The following is an 18,761-nucleotide window of genomic DNA, read 5'->3' on the forward strand; positions in this document are numbered from 1 at the left end:
TGCTCTGTTTAAAATTTGCATTGTTTCAATGGACTTTTGAGATCGATTACTGTTTGTTATCTTCATATTTCATACAGTATTTCAAGCAAATTGAAAAAAAAATTGAACCCATTTAATTTATTTTCTGTCTTAAAGTGCAAAAATTTGAGTGAATTACATTATATTTTTCTTACATCTATTTATTTATTTTCTGTCAGAAAATGTACAAAATTAAGTAAAATCAATCATTGCATTTTCATCGATTTATTTATTGTATTTTTCTGTCTTAAAGTGTATTAAATTCTACAAAACACAGGTATATCTAAGTTGGGATGTAATTAACATAATTGTTATAAACACAAATGAACGTTCAACTCATTTTGTTATTTGCAAGCGGGAATAGGTGGATTTGTGATTTAAAAAAAAAAGGGGGGGGAATAGGTGGAAGACCCTCTTAAAACCGAGACCCCTTGTTGTTCGTAATGTGTATCGAATCAATTAATAATTTAAGACATTAATCCCACATGCAGGTAATATGGTATACATGTATTGTATTGCTACATAATAAGGGAAGTTGACGATAGAAAAAGTAGTTATTACATGTACCATGTAAGTTTAGTTATTAGTTTGCCATCAATCTCTTTCTCTAGTAAAATATTTAAGGAAAGAAGCAGATGTGTCATACTCCCTGGTGTCTTTTATTAATAATTTTCAACATACTTCTATTTTTGGAAACTGCAGCTATATCATAATTAAATGAACATATAATTAATTTATGTCTCGCCATTACTTGGTTTAATCATAATACATGTATTAAGCACCAATGTTTCTTCTGAGAAATTACGCCAAATATTCCCAACAAAAATCGCTTATACATATAATTTTTGAAATAGTTTTTAGAAAGATTTTTCTTTTTTTAATCTAACTTTACTTGTCATAATACAAAAATCAATATTTCAAAAAAATTTAACATTCCGGAAACTAATGTCATATAATGTATATGTAATTACCTGCAGAAATGACATCTTATATCATTGTTTACGATTTATTGCAAAAACTATACAAATCGGTTTCATCAGAATAAAGTAAACATGTAATGAGCTTTTTTTCGTTTGTCATAACGGGCCTCCGTACACGTCACCATGCAGGCAAAAATCATCTTTTCGTCTGTAAAATCGACAAACCTATTCCAAAATGGGTTGAAAGTTATTACAAGCACTAATTTGTGCACATGTGAGAGAGATATTAAGAGTCAGTCTTTGTTCAATACTACCGCAATCACTGGTTACTATGTTAAAAATGTAACTTCCGCTTTAAAAAGTGTGTTCGCATTATCAAACGCATCGGCAGAAAATTAAATAAAATTCATAATATGTAAGGATGCCAATTATTGTTCATTTTTATTCCCATCATAACTTGCGCTTTAAACAGCAAGTATGTTATTTGATGAAATCGAGGACAACTACGGCTGAAAATATAGCGGAATCTCACTATAATAGTGGTATACCACTATTATAGCGGAATTTACGTTTCCCCCCAACCTGACTATTGTGGCCTTATACTACACCCCAGGGACTATGATTTGAACAAGTTAGACTCCGCACTACCTATCATGAGCATGTTTGCATATTAATGTGACCTAATTGGCCTTGTTGTTTGTGACAAACTGAGTATAATTCCTTACCCATTTCATAATTTTTTAGAGCCTGTAGATGCTTGCGCAGCTGTAGAGATCTCTCCAAGGCAGAAATTTCTTCCTTCAGTTGATCTACATTCAATATCAAACCAATCTAAAGAAGACAATAAACATATTTTTTAGGGATGTCAAATCGGTCAATTTTTGATAATCGGTTACTCTGACGTTTTTCCGATCGAGTACCCGGGTACTCAGTAAAAATGAAAATACAAGACAGTGTGTTAATTTTCTTGAGCCCGGTTAAGCTCTGTTAAATCCCAAAGATGTTTTATCACGTTTATAAATGTATATAAACAACTGAGTCAAAGAGAAATGATTTTTTGGTACCAAATTTATTTATCAGATAAACTCAAAAGACACAATTAATACATAAAAAAATAAAAATAGTTTACAGTTCTTGTTTAGGACCTATTTCATCAACGCAAAAGGACAATCTGTTACGCAGTTTTGTGATGTTAGACAAACGAAAGAGAAGGAAAAGACGTTGTTGGGATCGCTAATCTAATATTATTTCATAATTTGGTTGTATTCCACTAAACCTACTACGCAAACTGACTTTCAATTTTTTTTTTTTAAATCTTTAGTTATTTCTAAATATTTCTTCACTTTTGAAGTGGGTAGCGGTATTTCTATGCATGTCCGATTTCGCTACCGTATATTAATTAAATAATTTAAAAACGATTTGAATATTATAATAGACCATACTTAAACGATGTTTACTGAAAACAATCATTGAAGCCATCCAAAAACTAAGGACCACAATAGGTGAGAAAAGCTGTGTACCAGATGATTGGTCATTAATTACTGTATATACACAGCCACAGGCGATAATGGGTGTTTTACAGGTGTAGATGACGACACGCTAATTACAGTATGAATATTTAATAATTTTTTGGTAAGTTTTTGATAAAAATATGAACTTTGAAATAAGGAAAAAAATATACATCCGAGTAACCAAGTACCATTTTTAGTATTCGATACTCGGACGTTCAATCGAGTACCCGGTTAACCGGGTACTCGTTGACATCCCTAATATTTTTACATCAAAGCAATAAGCTTAAATTTTTTCAACAGGCCCTTGACTGTTACTGGAGTTTCCAAGGGTATGACCACTTTAGCCCCACCTGGAACTCAAGCATCATGTGACAATAATATTACAGTTTGGTGAAGACTCTAATTATTTTCTTATTTATGCAGCTTGTTTCTTAAATGATGGCCCTGCTGTTCTTCATCATCAGATTTTTTTTCACTAAATGCATGTTCCTATGTTAAACTTTGATTGCCCATTATGGCCCCACCCTACCCTTAGGGGTCATGATCTGAACAAAATTAAATTTACACTACATAATGAAGCTTTCACATAAATTAAACTTTTCTGGTCCAGTGGTTCTTGAAAATGATTCCTATACATTCCTATGTAAAACTTTGATAGCCCATAGCTTCTTGCAAAATTACATGGTAATAACAAATAAATTCCTCATGTATATTTAGGAATCTACAGTACTGTAACAGAATCAAAAAATATATTTATGGTCACATTCAGTGTATTTCCTGTAGTATACATATATCAAATTTGCATGTTTGTTCAAGGTAGGACTTACAGTAACTTGGGAATGGACTGATCACTAATTTAACGTAGGTCGTGGGTTTGCTGACGTCGTCAAAACTGGGTACACAATATATATGATTTGGGCGACTTTCTTGTGCACATTTGATAATGACGTCACAATGAAAGAGAAATCTGCGATGATTTTTGTTTTATTAAATTCTTCAGTATATCATTATTTAGCTATAACTTTTCTTGGAATTGGTAGTTTAGTGTTATATTTTTTAAGCAACAACTTATCACAAATAATGAAGGCTTTTTACGATTTGTATCGTCGATACAATACTTAGATAAAACTTTTGTTGGAATTGGTAATTTAGTGAAGAACGCTTATTACGATTCGAATGATCAACACTGGAAATATTTTTAAAAAAAGTTTAATTATTTGTTATCAATCGCATCTTCTCAGGCCTTTCCTGCAAGCTTGGAAAAACAAGTGGTTGTTTTCGGCATGTCGGAAAGGCCCGAGAAATTGCGATTGATTTGTTTTCACTTGGTATCACGAAACGACATGGACACAAGGTTCAACTGACCTTTTTTCCTTTGATCGTATTTGAATTATCAGTTTGTTTTATTAAGAAAGAAGCCATTATTTAAAGAAACAGAAGTGGTATGTAAAATAAATATTTTGTTTAAATATATACTGAAAATATATTGTATATAGCGATATTTGGCAGAAATTCGTAGATTTAAGCGCCTTGCTGAATGGTCTTAATAAAAACATTTTACTTGAATTAAAGGATACCGTTTTCCGCCAGCACGCTTGAAAAGGAAAATACACAGCCAAATGAAAGGACGTGTCGAATAAAAGTAATAATCATTCCATTGATATTGAATTATTATGATACGATTCACGGGTCACTTGAAAGCAGACAGACGTTAAATTATTTTTTTATAAAAATTATTTTAGCTTTTTTTCTGTACTGAATACCGGATAGATATTCACGACGTCAAGCATGACGTCGCGATATTTTATGACGTCGTTCTTAAAAATGTTATATTTTGCGATATAAAAGCAATTATCTACATTTAAATTACGCGAAAACTAACTCGAAGATATATTAATTTTTTCACATTGATTTATTTCAAATCAATTCTTTGTTAAAATACCAAAGGGAAAACAATTTCGTCTGTACCATTTAAAAGTTATTGATATTTTTTGAAACAAAATCTTGCCCCAAAACGAGCCGAAAACGACGTTTTTCTTATATAATTCAATAGAATAACGTTGAAAATGTAACGACAACAATGGCATGTTTGGGATATAATTACACAAAAACGATGCAGACAAATTTTATAAAATTTTCAGAGAATATGAAACGAAGGTAGAGGATTCATATAACTAATTTTCATGGTATGTTTTCGGACACTTTTAAATGGCCTGCAAACCCGCGACCTACGTTAAAATGAAACTTACTTGGTATTTCAAAATGATCATCCATAACAAATGTAGAGTCTTTTCCTTGTGTCCATCCACTATGTCTCTAGAGGTGACCTTTTTTACTGCAATATAAAGACATAGAAAGTAAAAAACTGACCGACCAGGACCGGTCCAACTGAAAAACCTCTGGAAATATATTCAGATCTATTGCCTGATTAGGTATTATACAAATGTCAGGTATAACCATTAGGCCTGATTAGGTATTATACATGTATAACCATTTATAAGTCATGGCCATATTTATGAAGGGGCATAATAATTCAATTCAAAATGGACTAACTCTTAGGAATTCATAAAACACTGACCACATAGAAAAAAGATGAATTTTACCTGTTTACATATATTTTTAAAATCAAACCATTTAAAAAACAGGTAGGGTAATCAAAGATTAATTAGGTCACCTCAAGAAATGTTTTCTTAAAGTAAGGCACAGCCTCACCTTAACAAATAATTATTCTGATAGTAAGCATCCCTATATGCAAAATATGTACAAGTTTGGTCTGTGTAGGATGTTTAGGAACTTGGAAAAGGATGGCTCCAAATCCTTTTCTGTTCAATTATCCAGAAAATGTAAGATTAAGCATGTGAACCATATCTGGTGTATGCATCCCTAGATGCATCCTCCATGCAAGTTTGGTCAACATAGAACTTTATAGTTACTTACTAAGAAAAAGACCTGTTAAAAACACTTAAATTAACCTGGTCACTCATCACTTATTTGAAAAATCTAAACCAGAACCTGCATTCGCAGCAAAACTTGTAACGTGCATCCTTAGATGCATCATCCATGTAAGTTTAGTTACAAAGGTCTAACAGCAACTTTGGAATAGACCTGCTCCAAAAACTTTAACCTGGTCACTCAACCGAAAAATGTAGGTCAGATCCAGCATCCGAAGCAAGTTGGAATCATGCACCCCTAGATGCATCATCAATGCAAGTTTGGTCACCATAGGGTATACTGTAAGTGTACTTAAAAAAGAGGTTCATATTTTAGTGCCTTTGGCGCTGACATTGATACGCTAATTCATGAATAGCATTAAGGAATCATATATCATGTGTATATAAATATTGCATGGAAGTGTAAAGCACTAGTTCATGAATTTGCCAACAATCAATACCAAGTGATAGTGCTGAATTTTGAGTACGTCAATTTATGTACATGCACAGTATTACTTTAAAATATGACCTGCTTCAAAAACTTTAACCTAGTCACTCATCCTGAAAATGCAGGTCAGACCCAGCTTCTGAAGCAAGTCTGATAGTGCCCATCCCTAGATGCATCATCCATGCAAGTTTGGTCCAGGTGAGGGTTGGGAATGAAACCTGCTCCAAAAACATTGACCTACTCCCTAAACTTCTGAAACCTGACTGGTGACAATGAAACATACTACATGTATAGGCATCATCCAGGCAACTCTTATCAATAAAGGGCATAGAAGTAATTGGAAATAAATCTGCTTGAAAAACTTTAAACTGGAACGCAGACACCAATACATAAACTCCCCCAACTTTGCCGAGGTGAGCTAAAAAATCTGATGCTCAGTCAAAAACCTACCATCTCTCTCCATGTCAATACCAATGTCTTTAAGAATAGAAAAAGCTACATCCATGTTGTGAATTTTCTGGAGGCGACTGATTGCTGGTACCCTCAGCTTTCTCTTCAATGGTGCTTTCTCTTCCAACAAGTCTAAAATCCGTCTACAAATAGTCAATCAGGGATATTGTTGTGATATTTGTCTGATATTTATTTATTATCAAAATAAAAATTCTAGGTGCACAATATTCATTTTAAAAAAACAAAACAAAACTAGAAATATGTCCATAGGACATGAATGCCCCGCCGAGGGTATATTAGTAATGCAACATTTTAACACAAATTGAGAAAAGTGAGGTCAAGGTCAAAGGAAAGGTCAAGGTGAAAAAATATTGATGCAGTTGAATAGCTTACATTAGTATGTATCAGCATATGAAGTTTGACACAAATTTAAGAAAAGTGAGGTCAAGGTCAAATGAAAGGTCAAGGTCAAAAAAAAAATTGTTTATGCACTTGAAAGGTTACATTGGTATGTATTAGCATATGAAGTTTGATAAAAATATTATGAATGGTTTTAAAACTAAGCTAAACACTAATTAAAGAAAAGTGAGGTCAAGGTCAAAGGAAAGGTCAAAGTCAAAAAATATTGACGCGGTTGAATAGCTCTCATCAGTATGTATCAGCATATAAAGTTTGACACAAATTTAAGAAAAGTGAGGTCAAGGTCAAATGAAAGGTCAAGGTCAAAAAAAAAAATTGTTTATGCACTTGAAAGGTTACATTGGTATGTATTAGCATATGAAGTTTGATAAAAATATTATGAATGGTTTTAAAACTAAGCTAAACACTAATTAAAGAAAAGTGAGGTCAAGGTCAAAGGAAAGGTCAAAGTCAAAAAATATTGACGCGGTTGAATAGCTCTCATCAGTATGTATCAGCATATAAAGTATCAGCATATAAAGTTTGACACTAATTTAAGAAAAGTGAGGTCAAGGTCAAAGGAAAGGTCAAGGTCAAAAAATGTTGATGCAGTTGAATAGCTCTCATCAGTATGTATCAGCATATGAAGTTTGTTAAAAATATCTTGACTGGTTTCATTAAAACTGAGCTAAACACTAATTTAAGAAAAGTGAGGTCAAGGTCAAAGGAAAGGTCAAGGTCAAAAAATGTTGATGCATTTGAATAACTTACATCAGTATGTATCAGCATATGAAGTTTGATTACACTATCTTGAATGGTATCTTTAAAATTGAGCTAAACACTAATTTAAGAAAAGTGAGGTCAAAGTCAAAAGAAAGGTCGAGGTCAAAAAATGTTGATGCAGTTGAATAGCTCTCATCAGTATGTATCAGCATATGAAGTTTGATTACACTATCTTGAATGGTATCTTTAAAACTGAGCTAAACACTAATTTAAGAAAAGTGAGGTCAAAGTCAAAAGAAAGGTCGAGGTCAAAAAATGTTGATGCAGTTGAATAGCTCTCATCAGTATGTATCAGCATATGAAGTTTGATAACACTATTTTGAATGGTATCTTTAAAACTGAGCTAAACACTAATTTAAGAAAAGTGAGGTCAAGGTCAAAGGAAAGGTCAAGGTCAAAAAATGTTGATGCAGTTGCATAGCTCTCATCAATATCTATCAGCATATGAAGTTTGATAAAAATATCTTGGATAGTTTCTTTGAAACTGAGCTTTGAACAGAGCTAAACGCAAAGTGTGACGGAAGGACAGACGGAAGGATGGACATGACAAACACTATATGCCCCGGCCATATTCATGGCGGGGCATAAAAACAGGTCAAAACAGCCAAGATCAATCAAGAGGTCTCGAAAATCATCCATTTCCATAGTGTTTGTAATAGGAGAATTCTTCAAGTTACATCCTTATATCATTGTTTTTATGCCCCGCCATGAATATGGCCGGGGCATATAGTGTTTGTCATGTCCGTCTTCCGTCCTTCTGTCCTTCCGTCTGTCCTTCCGTCACACTTTGCGTTTAGCTCTGTTCAAAGCTCAGTTTCAAAGAAACTATCCAAGATATTTTTATCAAACTTCATATGCTGATAGATATTGATGAGGGCTATGCAACTGCATCAACATTTTTTGACCTTGACCTTTCCTTTGACCTTGACCTCACTTTTCTTAAATTAGTGTTTAGCTCAGTTTTAAAGATACCATTCAAGATAGTGTAATGAAACTTCATATGTTGAAACCTACTGACGTAAGCTATTCAACTGCATCAACATTTTTTGACCTTGACCTTTCTTTTGACCTTGACCTCACTTTTCTTAAATTAGTGTTTAGCTCAGTTTTAAAGATACCATTCAAGAAAGTGTAATCAAACTTCATATGTTGATACATACTGATGTAAGCTATTCAACTGCATCAACATTTTTTGACCTTGACCTTACTTTTGACCTTGACCTCACTTTTCTTAAATTGGTGTTTAGCTCAGCTTTAAAGATACCATTCAAGATAGTGTAATCAAACTTCATATGTTGATACATACTGATGTATGCTATTCAATTGCATCAACATTTTTTTGACCTTGACCTTTCTTTTGACCTTGACCTCACTTTCCTTAAATTAATGTTAAGCTCAGTTTTAATGAAACCATTCAAGATATTTTTAACAAACTTCATATCCTGATACATACTGATGTAACCTTTTCAACTGCATCAACATTTTTTGACCTTGACCTTTCCTCTGACCTCACTTTTCTTAAATTAGTGTCAAACTTCATATGCTGATACATACCGATAAGAGCTATTCAACTGCATCAATATATTTTGACCTTGACCTTTTCTTTGACCTTGACCTCACTTTTCTTAAATTAGTGTTTAGCTCATTTTTAAAGAAACCATTCATAATATTTTCATCAAACTTCATATGCTTATACATACTGATGTAACCTTTTCAACTGCATCAACATTTTTTGACCTTGACCTTTCCTCTGACCTTGACCTCACTTTTCTTAAATTAGTGTCAAACTTCATATGCTGATACATACCGATGAGAGCTATTCAACTGCATCAATGTTTTTTGACCTTTACCTTTCCTTTGACCTTGACCTCACTTTTCTCAATTTGTGTTAAAATGTTGCATTACTAATATACCCTCGGCGGGGCATTCATGTCCTATGGACATATTTCTAGTTATCATGTATATTAGTAATATTAATTTTTTACTATCGTGAGGCATGTTCAATAAAGCATGCCAAATTCCTAATCACTCTAAAAGAAATGTTCCTGACCACCTTCTTTGTTGAAAAATCACCCAATGTACTACACTGAAAATGTCCTTACATCAGTCTAAGTCCATCTCTGAGATCAGTACACAAGTTCTGAATGGCATAATCAAACTCATCTAGAGCAGTCTGTGTGTGACCAGTGATGCATCCTAGGTATCCAAGATGTCGATTGATGTCTCCCTCACCGGCCAAGAAGTGACTTGAAAACTCAACCAGTAGGGCTTTACAGGACTGTAAATAGACTTTAATCAGTTTTAAATAAGAGGCCCATGGGCCACAACACTCACCTGACTCACTGTGGCCCTACAGATTTTCTTCAAAGTTCCATAGTTATGCCTAAAAAAATTAATAGTTTCTCTGGCACCACCACATCAGGTCAAAATCTGCCTGCCTCATTGATCAATTTTACTGACATTTTTAAAAGGGAAATAGCTCAATTTTCTATTTTTCCAAGTTGAAAAAAATTGTGTGCTTAGTTTAATGTTGCAACTCTTTATAAAGATTCCATCCCATGATCTCCCTTGTAAAACTCTGATCTCCTATCATTTCCTGTTGAAGTCTCAACCTATTCTCATCTTCTCAAGGACCCTGTTCTGAACAAACTTGAATTCCTTTCACCCAAAGATGCATCTTCGCAAGCCAAGTGTCCGATTTGTTTACCCTCATCTCCCCCTTGGCGGGAGATGAGGGTAAACGAATCGGACACTTGGCCAAAGTTGCTCTGTAGCAAGTTCAGTTGAAAATGGCTCATTGGTTCTTTAGAAGACATCAAAAAAGTGAAAAGTTTATAGACAGACACCCTTCGATTACAGAAGCTGACTTGAGTCTTCGGCTCAGGTGAGCTAACAAAAGGAGTTAATTAGTTTGTACTGTCAGATTTACTTTATAATAGCAAATTGTCACTTCTAGCTTCAAATACTGTATAGGTGGATTTTTTAGCAAGATGCAGACTAAGCATTTTATTCCAAGAAATCAATATAATAATTTAATAAGAAAGAATTTTAGCAATTTTAAAATGTCCAGAAAAATATCTATAACCACCAGTACTAAATAAATTGTTAACGACCTTCAATTTTAGCAATCTCAAAACCCTTGCCAATATTGCCGAAATTAATTTCTAGCTTGAATTCTGCTTATAAGGTATCCTTACTTTGAAATCAGAGTCCCTGCAAAACAGACAGGGATCATGCTTGATTAATAGCTGACATTTAGCATGATCCAGGAAATACACTAACAACAGGAACTTCTTCAGAAAGTGCTGAGCTATAGCCTCCGAGTAGCCTACAAGAAATTCAAAACTGTCATTTAATTGCAATTGGGAACAGGAACAGAACAGATATTATTTTGTTGCTGCATTAACCTCATCCAACGAAAAAATTAGGCTAGAAGAGTTTGTATTGAACATACACACTTTTTTATTGGCTCAATTATGTCAGAATTTTACCTTCTTTGTAGAGGAGAGAACTATATGATGAGCAAACTGAGAGGCTATGTCAGGATTTTACCTTCTTTGTAGAGGTGTGGGACTAAATGATGAGGAAACTGAGAGGCTATGTCAGGATTTTACCTTCTTTGTAGAGGTGTGGGACTGAAGGATGAGCATACCTAGAGGCTATGTCAGGATTTTACCTTTTTGTAGAGATGTGGTACTGAATGATGAGCAAACTGAGATGCTATGTCAGGATTTTACCTTCTTTGTAGAGGTGTGGGACTGAAGGATGAGCAAATTGAGATGCTATGTCAGGATTTTACCCTCTTTGTAGAGGTGTGGGTCTGAAGGATGAGCATACCTGGAGGCTATGTCAGTATTTTACTTTCTTTGTAGAGGTGTGGGACTGAAGGATGAGCAAATTGAGATGCTATGTCAGGATTTTACCTCCTTTGTAGAGGTGTGGGACTAAATAATGAGCAAATTGAGATGCTATGTCAGGATTTTACCTTCTTTGTAGAGGTGTGGGACTGAAGGATGAGCAAATTGAGATGCTATGTCAGGATTTTACCTTCTTTGTAGAGGTGTGGGACTAAATGATGAGCAAATTGACATGCTATGTCAGGATTTTACCTTCTTTGTAGAGGTGTGGGACTGAAGGATGAGCAAATTGAGATGCTATGTCAGGATTTTACCTTCTTTGTAGAGGTGTGGGACTAAATGATGAGCAAATTGACATGCTATGTCAGGATTTTACCTTCTTTGTAGAGGTGTGGGACTAAATGATGAGCAAATTGACATGCTATGTCAGGATTTTACCTTCTTTGTAGAGGTGTGGGACTGAAGGATGAGCAAATTGAGATGCTATGTCAGGATTTTACCTTCTTTGTAGAGGTGTGGGACTAAATGATGAGCAAATTGAGATGCTATGTCAGGATTTTACCTTCTTTGTAGAGGTGTGGGACTAAATGATGAGCAAATTGACATGCTATGTCAGGATTTTACCTTCTTTGTAGAGGTGTGGGACTGAAGGATGAGCAAAATGAAAGGCTATGTCAGGATTTCCCAAAACTCTTGTGATGATGAAGTGAGAAAGGCCAATAACATCACTGTTGTCTTTGATGCTGATTATTTCTCCAAATACAGTCTGTAATTTTTTTTTTACATTAAGTAGTTTTTAAATATACTGTAAAAGAACATCAACAGTGATTAATCATGAAATCTTTTTTTTGAAATCCATCAGCTATGATTAATTTTTGCCACTGAAAACTTGAGAAGACATTCTTCACAAAAACAAATTAATCTTCACGGTGAGAATTATTTGTGAGTACAGGAAAATCCCGTAACTCGCAGATATTTCTAGTACGTGAATAATAGTTGTTTACATTATACATACTGTAAATCATTACATATATTAACATTAATTGATTTTTCAAGGCAGAACCAAGAGATGCCCATACCTCTAATCCTACTCTCAGCCATAAAGGATTGAAAGATAATAACAGATCTAAAATGGACTGTCTCAGACCTGAAATCAAACATTAAAACAGTAAACTCTGCATTGTGGCATTAGGCTATAATTGGATGCAAAGAAAAAAAAACAGTTACAGAATGAGAAGAGGAAGTCTACCTAGATCAGCATGAATCTTGCGGTCTTTTCTGATCATTAAGCGTCGACTTTCTACCTCCATCTCCAGTTTTCTGACCACCATTGTCACTGTCTCAGACTGGAATAGTTTACAGGCAGAACGACGAAGGCCATTTAATTTACGACTGGCTGAATACTCTCGGAAAGACAGTGCTTCTTTGGTTGGTGCCAATTTGTGGGGTCCTGTTTTATAAAAATCTAGCTTGGAGGCATCAACTAAGAGAGAGAGAGAACAAAATAAAGCAATATACATGTATATAAATGTAAATGATGAAGCAGGCCTTAACTATCAGAATGATGTGCTATTTATACCTCAAAAACAAACAATGGTAAGTTGAGATATATGCAAGCAATTGAGGCAATGATAAAAAAATTCCTAGATTCTCACCCAAATCTTTTGAGAAATTGTGGCGTGCAGACTTTATTTTATATTTTCTTTATTGTACAGATATTTTTGTTGTTCCATCATCAGTATTAATAAGCCTAAGGCATTAAAGAAATAAACATTAGTTGTTGATTTTCTTAGTTTAAGAGAAATTTTCAGTTCTATATTTACCTTTACATTTCGTGTTGTTTCCCATTTCAGTGGATGGTGTTAAAATAAAATTCAACCAATGAGAAAATCCACGTTCCTGCTTTTCCATCCATCTTTCGTCATAGTAAATATTTTTGGATGCAAATGGTAAAGGATGCTTTGGTAAGGCTACAAAAAATATCTATTAATGAATCAGTTGAAATAAACAAACAAGCAAACAAAGAATTATGACCCTCCACTTTTTGCAGCTTAGTGGCTGGGATGCAATTATTCATGGCACATTGTAACTGTCTTGTCTATTTGTCCTCTTTAAATGCCTGTCTATCATATAAAAAAGATTTATGAATGTTTAAATTAAAAAAAGTTACAGCCATGATTAAAGTTTAGCAAAACTGCATCAATCTTCAAGATCAAGGTCATGAGGTCAAACATCTGAATAAAATCTTAAAGGTCTTGTCACAAGTGATGTACAATATTATTGTACATGTGAAAAAATATGAAACCCTTATCTCTTTTTGAGTAAAAGTTACAATTTTAGATAAGTAGGTCAAACTTCTAGGTCAAGATCATGATGTAAAAAATCATTCTTTTTTTCCTGAAAGGTGTTGTCACATGTAATGTACATGTGACTGTAAAATATCAACATGATCAAAGCCCTATCTTTTCTCATTCAAAAGTTATTACCACTAACTTTTAAAAATTTTGAAAAATACTGTAAGTTAAACATTAATGTCAAGGTCACAAGGTTAAAAACTGTAGTGTAGTACATTTGGAAAGGTCTTGTAACAGGTAATATACATAAAAAATGAATGCCCTATCTTTTTCAATTCAAAAGTTATCGCCAATTTTAATTTTTTTGGTCAAAAATCATAGTACATATAGGAAGATCTTATAAAGAATAATGCAGGTTATGTACTTTAGGTTAAACTTTAAGATCAAGGTCACTGGGTCAAAGTTCATAAAGCATTGGAAATGTCTTGTCAGAGGTAACACATTTCAAATACAAAAGCACTATCTTCTTTCATTCAAAAGTTATCACCAATGTTAAAATTTTTGAAAATTAAGTCAAACATTAAGGTCAAGGTGACTGTCACTGAGTCAAAAATCATAGTTTATTGGAAGGTCATGTCAAAGATAATGCACATGTCAAATATGAATACCCTATCTTCTCTCATTCAAAATTTTTAAAAGTAGGTCAAACTTCAAGGTCAAGGTAACAGGATCAAAAAATTGTAGTAAATTTGTAAAGGTCTTGTCACAGGCAAATGTACATGTGAAGCATGAAAGCTATAACTTTTCTCATTCAAAAGTTATGACCAAGCTTTTTGTGACAGACAGACTGACAGACGAATGAGATTTAATGTCCCCTTGCTTTAATGAAAGCGGAAACAATTAGACAGACAATATCAGAAAAGTTAATATATGTCTAATGACTTAACTAACTTCTCATTTATCAAGTATTGTAAAAAAGAAATTGATATTAAGTTTGAAAGAATGGCTTTTTCATGAAAACTTCTTTTACCTGTTTTTGTCTTTTTCATCAGTATAAGCTTTGACTTTGCAATTCCAGCTGTTTTAGGCTTAGCAGTTTGTCTTTGGACTGAAGCTGAAGAGTATTAAAATTAGCATAATTAGTAATTATCTTTTAATTCTCACATCAAATGCTGTTCATCTTATCACAAAACTTACTACTTATAAGGCAAAATGGTAACATTATTTACCATGTTTACACAACTTTAATAAATAATTCAAATGTCAACACTGTATGGTCTACTAACCTGTCACCTTTTGCCTTTGAACACCAGCTTCGTCAGTCTTACACTTTTGAGAAACCTGTCCCTTCTTAGATATCTCTTGCTTCTTTATTATTTTGGATTTTTCACTATGGTTTTCAAAGACACCAACACCCTTGGCTTTCTTTACTTTGCTTTCAACTGATAATCCCTGTTTCAAAGGTACAAGGCTGGCATCCTTGTTAACACAACTTTCAGAGACAGATATGTGATGAAAATATCCATCACTTTGTTTTGTACAATTGTCTAGTTTTAAGCATGTCTTGTCATTGTCGTTCTTTGCGGCAATCCCTTTCACTTCAGACAATTTCAGTAAATTTTCATTGCAAGACTGCTCATAACTACCTATAGATTTAGATGGATCATTCATATAGTCAGATGAGGTTGAAATTGTTTCAGGTTTAGGGCACTGATCTACTCTTGAATTCCTATCACCTTTTTCTTTTTCTTCAAAAGAAAATCCCTGTTTTTTTAATGGTGATGTACCACAAACATTATCTATGCATGTGTCAGGGCTTGTGTGTCTCAGTGGAATATTTTCTTTATCCTCCAGTTCTTCATTGTCAAGCGTGTCAAGTGGAGGGAAAAGACGCTTTTTCTCCATTTGACTAGAGTTAACTACCCTAGGATTTTGAATGATATGGGTGGATCGTCTAGACATGTCAGGGTTGGGACTAGTTGGAAGAGGAGTACCAATAAAACTTCCCTCTAAACTCTCACTAGTACAAGGGGAGTCTGAAGTTCTCTGACCCTTTTCTCCTGACTGAGAGAATAAGCAGACAGATGGTTGTCTCTCTTCCAATACTGACACTTCTTTCAAGTTTGTTTCTGATACTTCATGTGTAATAGCTTGTTGCAGAGGGCTGTCTGGTAAATATGTGAGAGATCCTTTGTCTGATGTAAAATTATCTAGGCTGAGAGTCTGTTTGGAACATGTCGTGCCAACATCTATCTCCCCTGGACCCATTTTCTGAAGACTCTGCTCTGGTGTTAACAAATTCAGACTTCTGTAATGATGAGACAGCGGGGTTTTTGTATTACCTTCCATTTTGCTTGCATTCAGTAGGATTCTCTCTGGTGTGGGAAGCACCCAATTTGATGGTTCTTTTTCAGGTAACATGTTACATGGATTTTTGGATATTTTCAGTATTTCTGGTGTTAAACAAATATTGTCTGGTGTGTCAAATACATGTTTTTCCTTTGCCATTCTCTCTGGTGTTGGTTCAGTAAGAGTGCTTTTTCCAACATTTTCAGTAAGGTGAAATAAACTTTCAGTTTTCCGAACAGCTCTTGGGGTAAAACTTCCACTTCTTCTCCTTTTGGGAGCCTTTCCCCTACCCTCCATTTGCGGCTTAACATTTTTCGCATATCCATCTTTTGAATGATTGACAGTGACCTTGTCTCGAGCAACCCTTCTCTGCATAACTTTGGTCATTGTTTTACAAGGAGAACGTTTTCTCTTGACTGTATAAGTGGTTCTACGAGGACTGCTGCCCTCTGGAACAATGCTAAATGCATTGTTAGGTATGTTAGATGCCACAAATGTTAATGCTCTTTCATCAGTTGTCTCTGACATAGAACCTTCCTTTGATGCATTCAAACATAAACTGTTTGACATTTTCCATTTCAGATTTGATTTCACAAATTCCAGTTGGCTAAGCATGACATCATGAGGTACTGATTTATTTAGTACGTCATCTACACTGCTAGAATGGTCCTGGTCTGAGTTGACCTGTAAATTCTCTTTGGTTTCATTCAAATCTTGTAAAAATGTGTTCGGGCTAATACACCCCTTAGTTGTTGGTATAGTTGAAGGAGTATCATTACAATTCCCCGTCATTCCAATCTCCCCCTCACCAAGTCCTTGCCCACTCAAATTCTTCAGAAAAGTGTCAGGTGAGATGACATTGGTACAAGTTTCTTCCACTATGGTTTGCTGATGTTCAGAAGACTCATTATCAACATCAGTCATCTGTTCTAAGTTTCTCTTGTCAGTCTCTGGCGTCTTACCCTGGTTCTCTTTGTTTTCATCATTTTCTTTGTCTACACTTAATGCTCTATTTTCCTGTGATCTTTCTTGAGATTTGTTCTGCATTTCTCCTTGGTCTGATGAGTTGTAGGTGTTTGACCTACGATGATTTTTTTTACTTGACTTGAGTTCTCTTTTGATAGAAAGTTTTCCTGAAGTTTGCAGTTTGTTTTCATCTTTTCTTAAACTTTTCACACAGACTGAATCCTTTTCTGACTTATCTGGACTATAAGATTTAGCAATGTTTGCCAAACTTTGGGTGTACACCACCGATAAAGGTCTTTTTACTTTTTGATTCAGGAGACCTTTTCTCGTCTGAAAGAAGAAAAAAACAATATTAAATTAAATGGCTTTGTTAATTAGATGAAAATTTTTGAAGATTTTTTATTTTAATTTAAACAATATTTTTTATGAATGAAACATTAAAGGATTGGACAGCTGGCACTGACTATGTAAGTCCTAGCCATGTTTATAAAAGTTTGATAACCCATCCTGGTTTACCCAACCCCATGTGTCAAGATTTGGACAAATTTGAATCTAAACTGTGCAATGAAGCTTTTACATGAGTTTCATCTTTTCTGGCTCTGAATGGCAGTTCTTCAGAAGAAGATTTGTGAAAGATGCCCTTAAATTTTCACTAATTCTAATTACCTCCCCTCGAATATGGGTATGGCCCTCCATTTGAACAAACTTGAATTTTTTTCACCAAAGGATGCTTTGTGTCAAGTTTGGTTGAAATTGGCACAGTAGTTCTTAAGAAGAAAAGTTTACAGACGAACAGACAGATGGATGCTGGACAATATTTGATCAGAAAAGCTCACCTGAGCTTTCAGCTTAGGTGAGCTAAAAACAAATTCAGTGATATTATTCATCATTTTGATTTATCACTGAAACTAAATTTCTAATTTCAACATGTTCACGTAATAATTTACCCAATAAGTTCATAAGCATATGTAATCAAAGATTATTAAAATCACCTCAGCAAATCTTAAATAGATCTATCATGATCTATAAGTGCGAAAAGCAAGATTGCCCTCACTGGCCGCAGCAAGCTGCTAAGTCAGGCAAGTGAAACTGTCAGTGTACTTGTACAGACTCAGTGTAATGGGCAAGTGAATATTTCATAGAAACTTTATCTTATATTAGTTCGTAAATGGCTTAATGAAATAATAAATTGAAATAAACACTTTTTCGTTATCCCAAATTGAGATTTAAAAATTAAAAGTCTTTTTATTACTATAACAAGAAATAAAATCATTACCACAATCTTTTTCTTCTGGGGTTTTTGACAGGTTCCAAAAACAAATGCTTGAAGTCTGTAAGCATTATCTATAGAGAACTGTATCATTTCCCTAAAGTTGCCTTCATTTTCTGGATTGAATGAAATTTCTAGATTATACATGCTTTCTCCATCGACAATAAATTCTATAGAATCAAAGGAAAAAATGTTCTTGTGTGGAATACGTTCAATTTTCACGCTTTGTGGATAATCATGTGGATTTTTAACAATTAATGTTCTCCGTTTTGGAATTCCAACTTTGCATATCCCAAATCCAATTTTTGGAGAAGTTGTGAAATGGGTTAGAACCAATGTTTCAAGCTCAACATCACTATTTCTTCTGGCATCATATTTTTCCTTATTTTCAACAGCAATGCTGTAGGTTATTCCCGTGGGTTTTTCAAACCATGATCGTCGACCTGATCTGTCATTCGATAATTTTGATGGTTTCGGGGTCGATGTAGCCAGCGAGTTCAAAGCCGCTGGATCAAAGTCAAGACTGTCATTCATATTCATATTTTGTCCATCCTAAAACTCTCTTC

General features: G+C 34.2%; 1 protein-coding gene across 1 annotated transcript in view; it reads right to left on the minus strand.

Annotated features, from left to right (window-relative positions):
* LOC133192450 (abnormal spindle-like microcephaly-associated protein homolog) overlaps positions 1 to 18,745 on the minus strand; it is a 42,122-nt gene extending 23,377 nt beyond the window's left edge. Inside the window, exons 1-12 of the mRNA XM_061328456.1 lie at positions 18,202 to 18,745; positions 14,897 to 17,255; positions 14,641 to 14,724; positions 13,140 to 13,286; positions 12,566 to 12,799; positions 12,396 to 12,463; positions 11,941 to 12,082; positions 10,657 to 10,787; positions 9,562 to 9,737; positions 6,278 to 6,420; positions 4,699 to 4,784; positions 1,664 to 1,769 (exon numbers count right to left, since the gene is read on the minus strand). Coding sequence (XP_061184440.1) covers positions 1,664 to 1,769; positions 4,699 to 4,784; positions 6,278 to 6,420; positions 9,562 to 9,737; positions 10,657 to 10,787; positions 11,941 to 12,082; positions 12,396 to 12,463; positions 12,566 to 12,799; positions 13,140 to 13,286; positions 14,641 to 14,724; positions 14,897 to 17,255; positions 18,202 to 18,735 — 4,210 coding nt within the window. The 5' untranslated portion in view covers positions 18,736 to 18,745. The remainder of the gene's footprint in view (positions 1 to 1,663; positions 1,770 to 4,698; positions 4,785 to 6,277; positions 6,421 to 9,561; positions 9,738 to 10,656; positions 10,788 to 11,940; positions 12,083 to 12,395; positions 12,464 to 12,565; positions 12,800 to 13,139; positions 13,287 to 14,640; positions 14,725 to 14,896; positions 17,256 to 18,201) is intronic.
* Positions 18,746 to 18,761: the final 16 nt, after the last annotated feature.

This window comes from Saccostrea echinata, unplaced genomic scaffold (genome assembly GCF_033153115.1).
Source record: "Saccostrea echinata isolate AGI-Se365-2 ecotype Australia unplaced genomic scaffold, CSIRO_AGI_Sech_v1 ptg000025l, whole genome shotgun sequence".
NCBI lineage: Eukaryota > Metazoa > Mollusca > Bivalvia > Ostreida > Ostreidae > Saccostrea > Saccostrea echinata.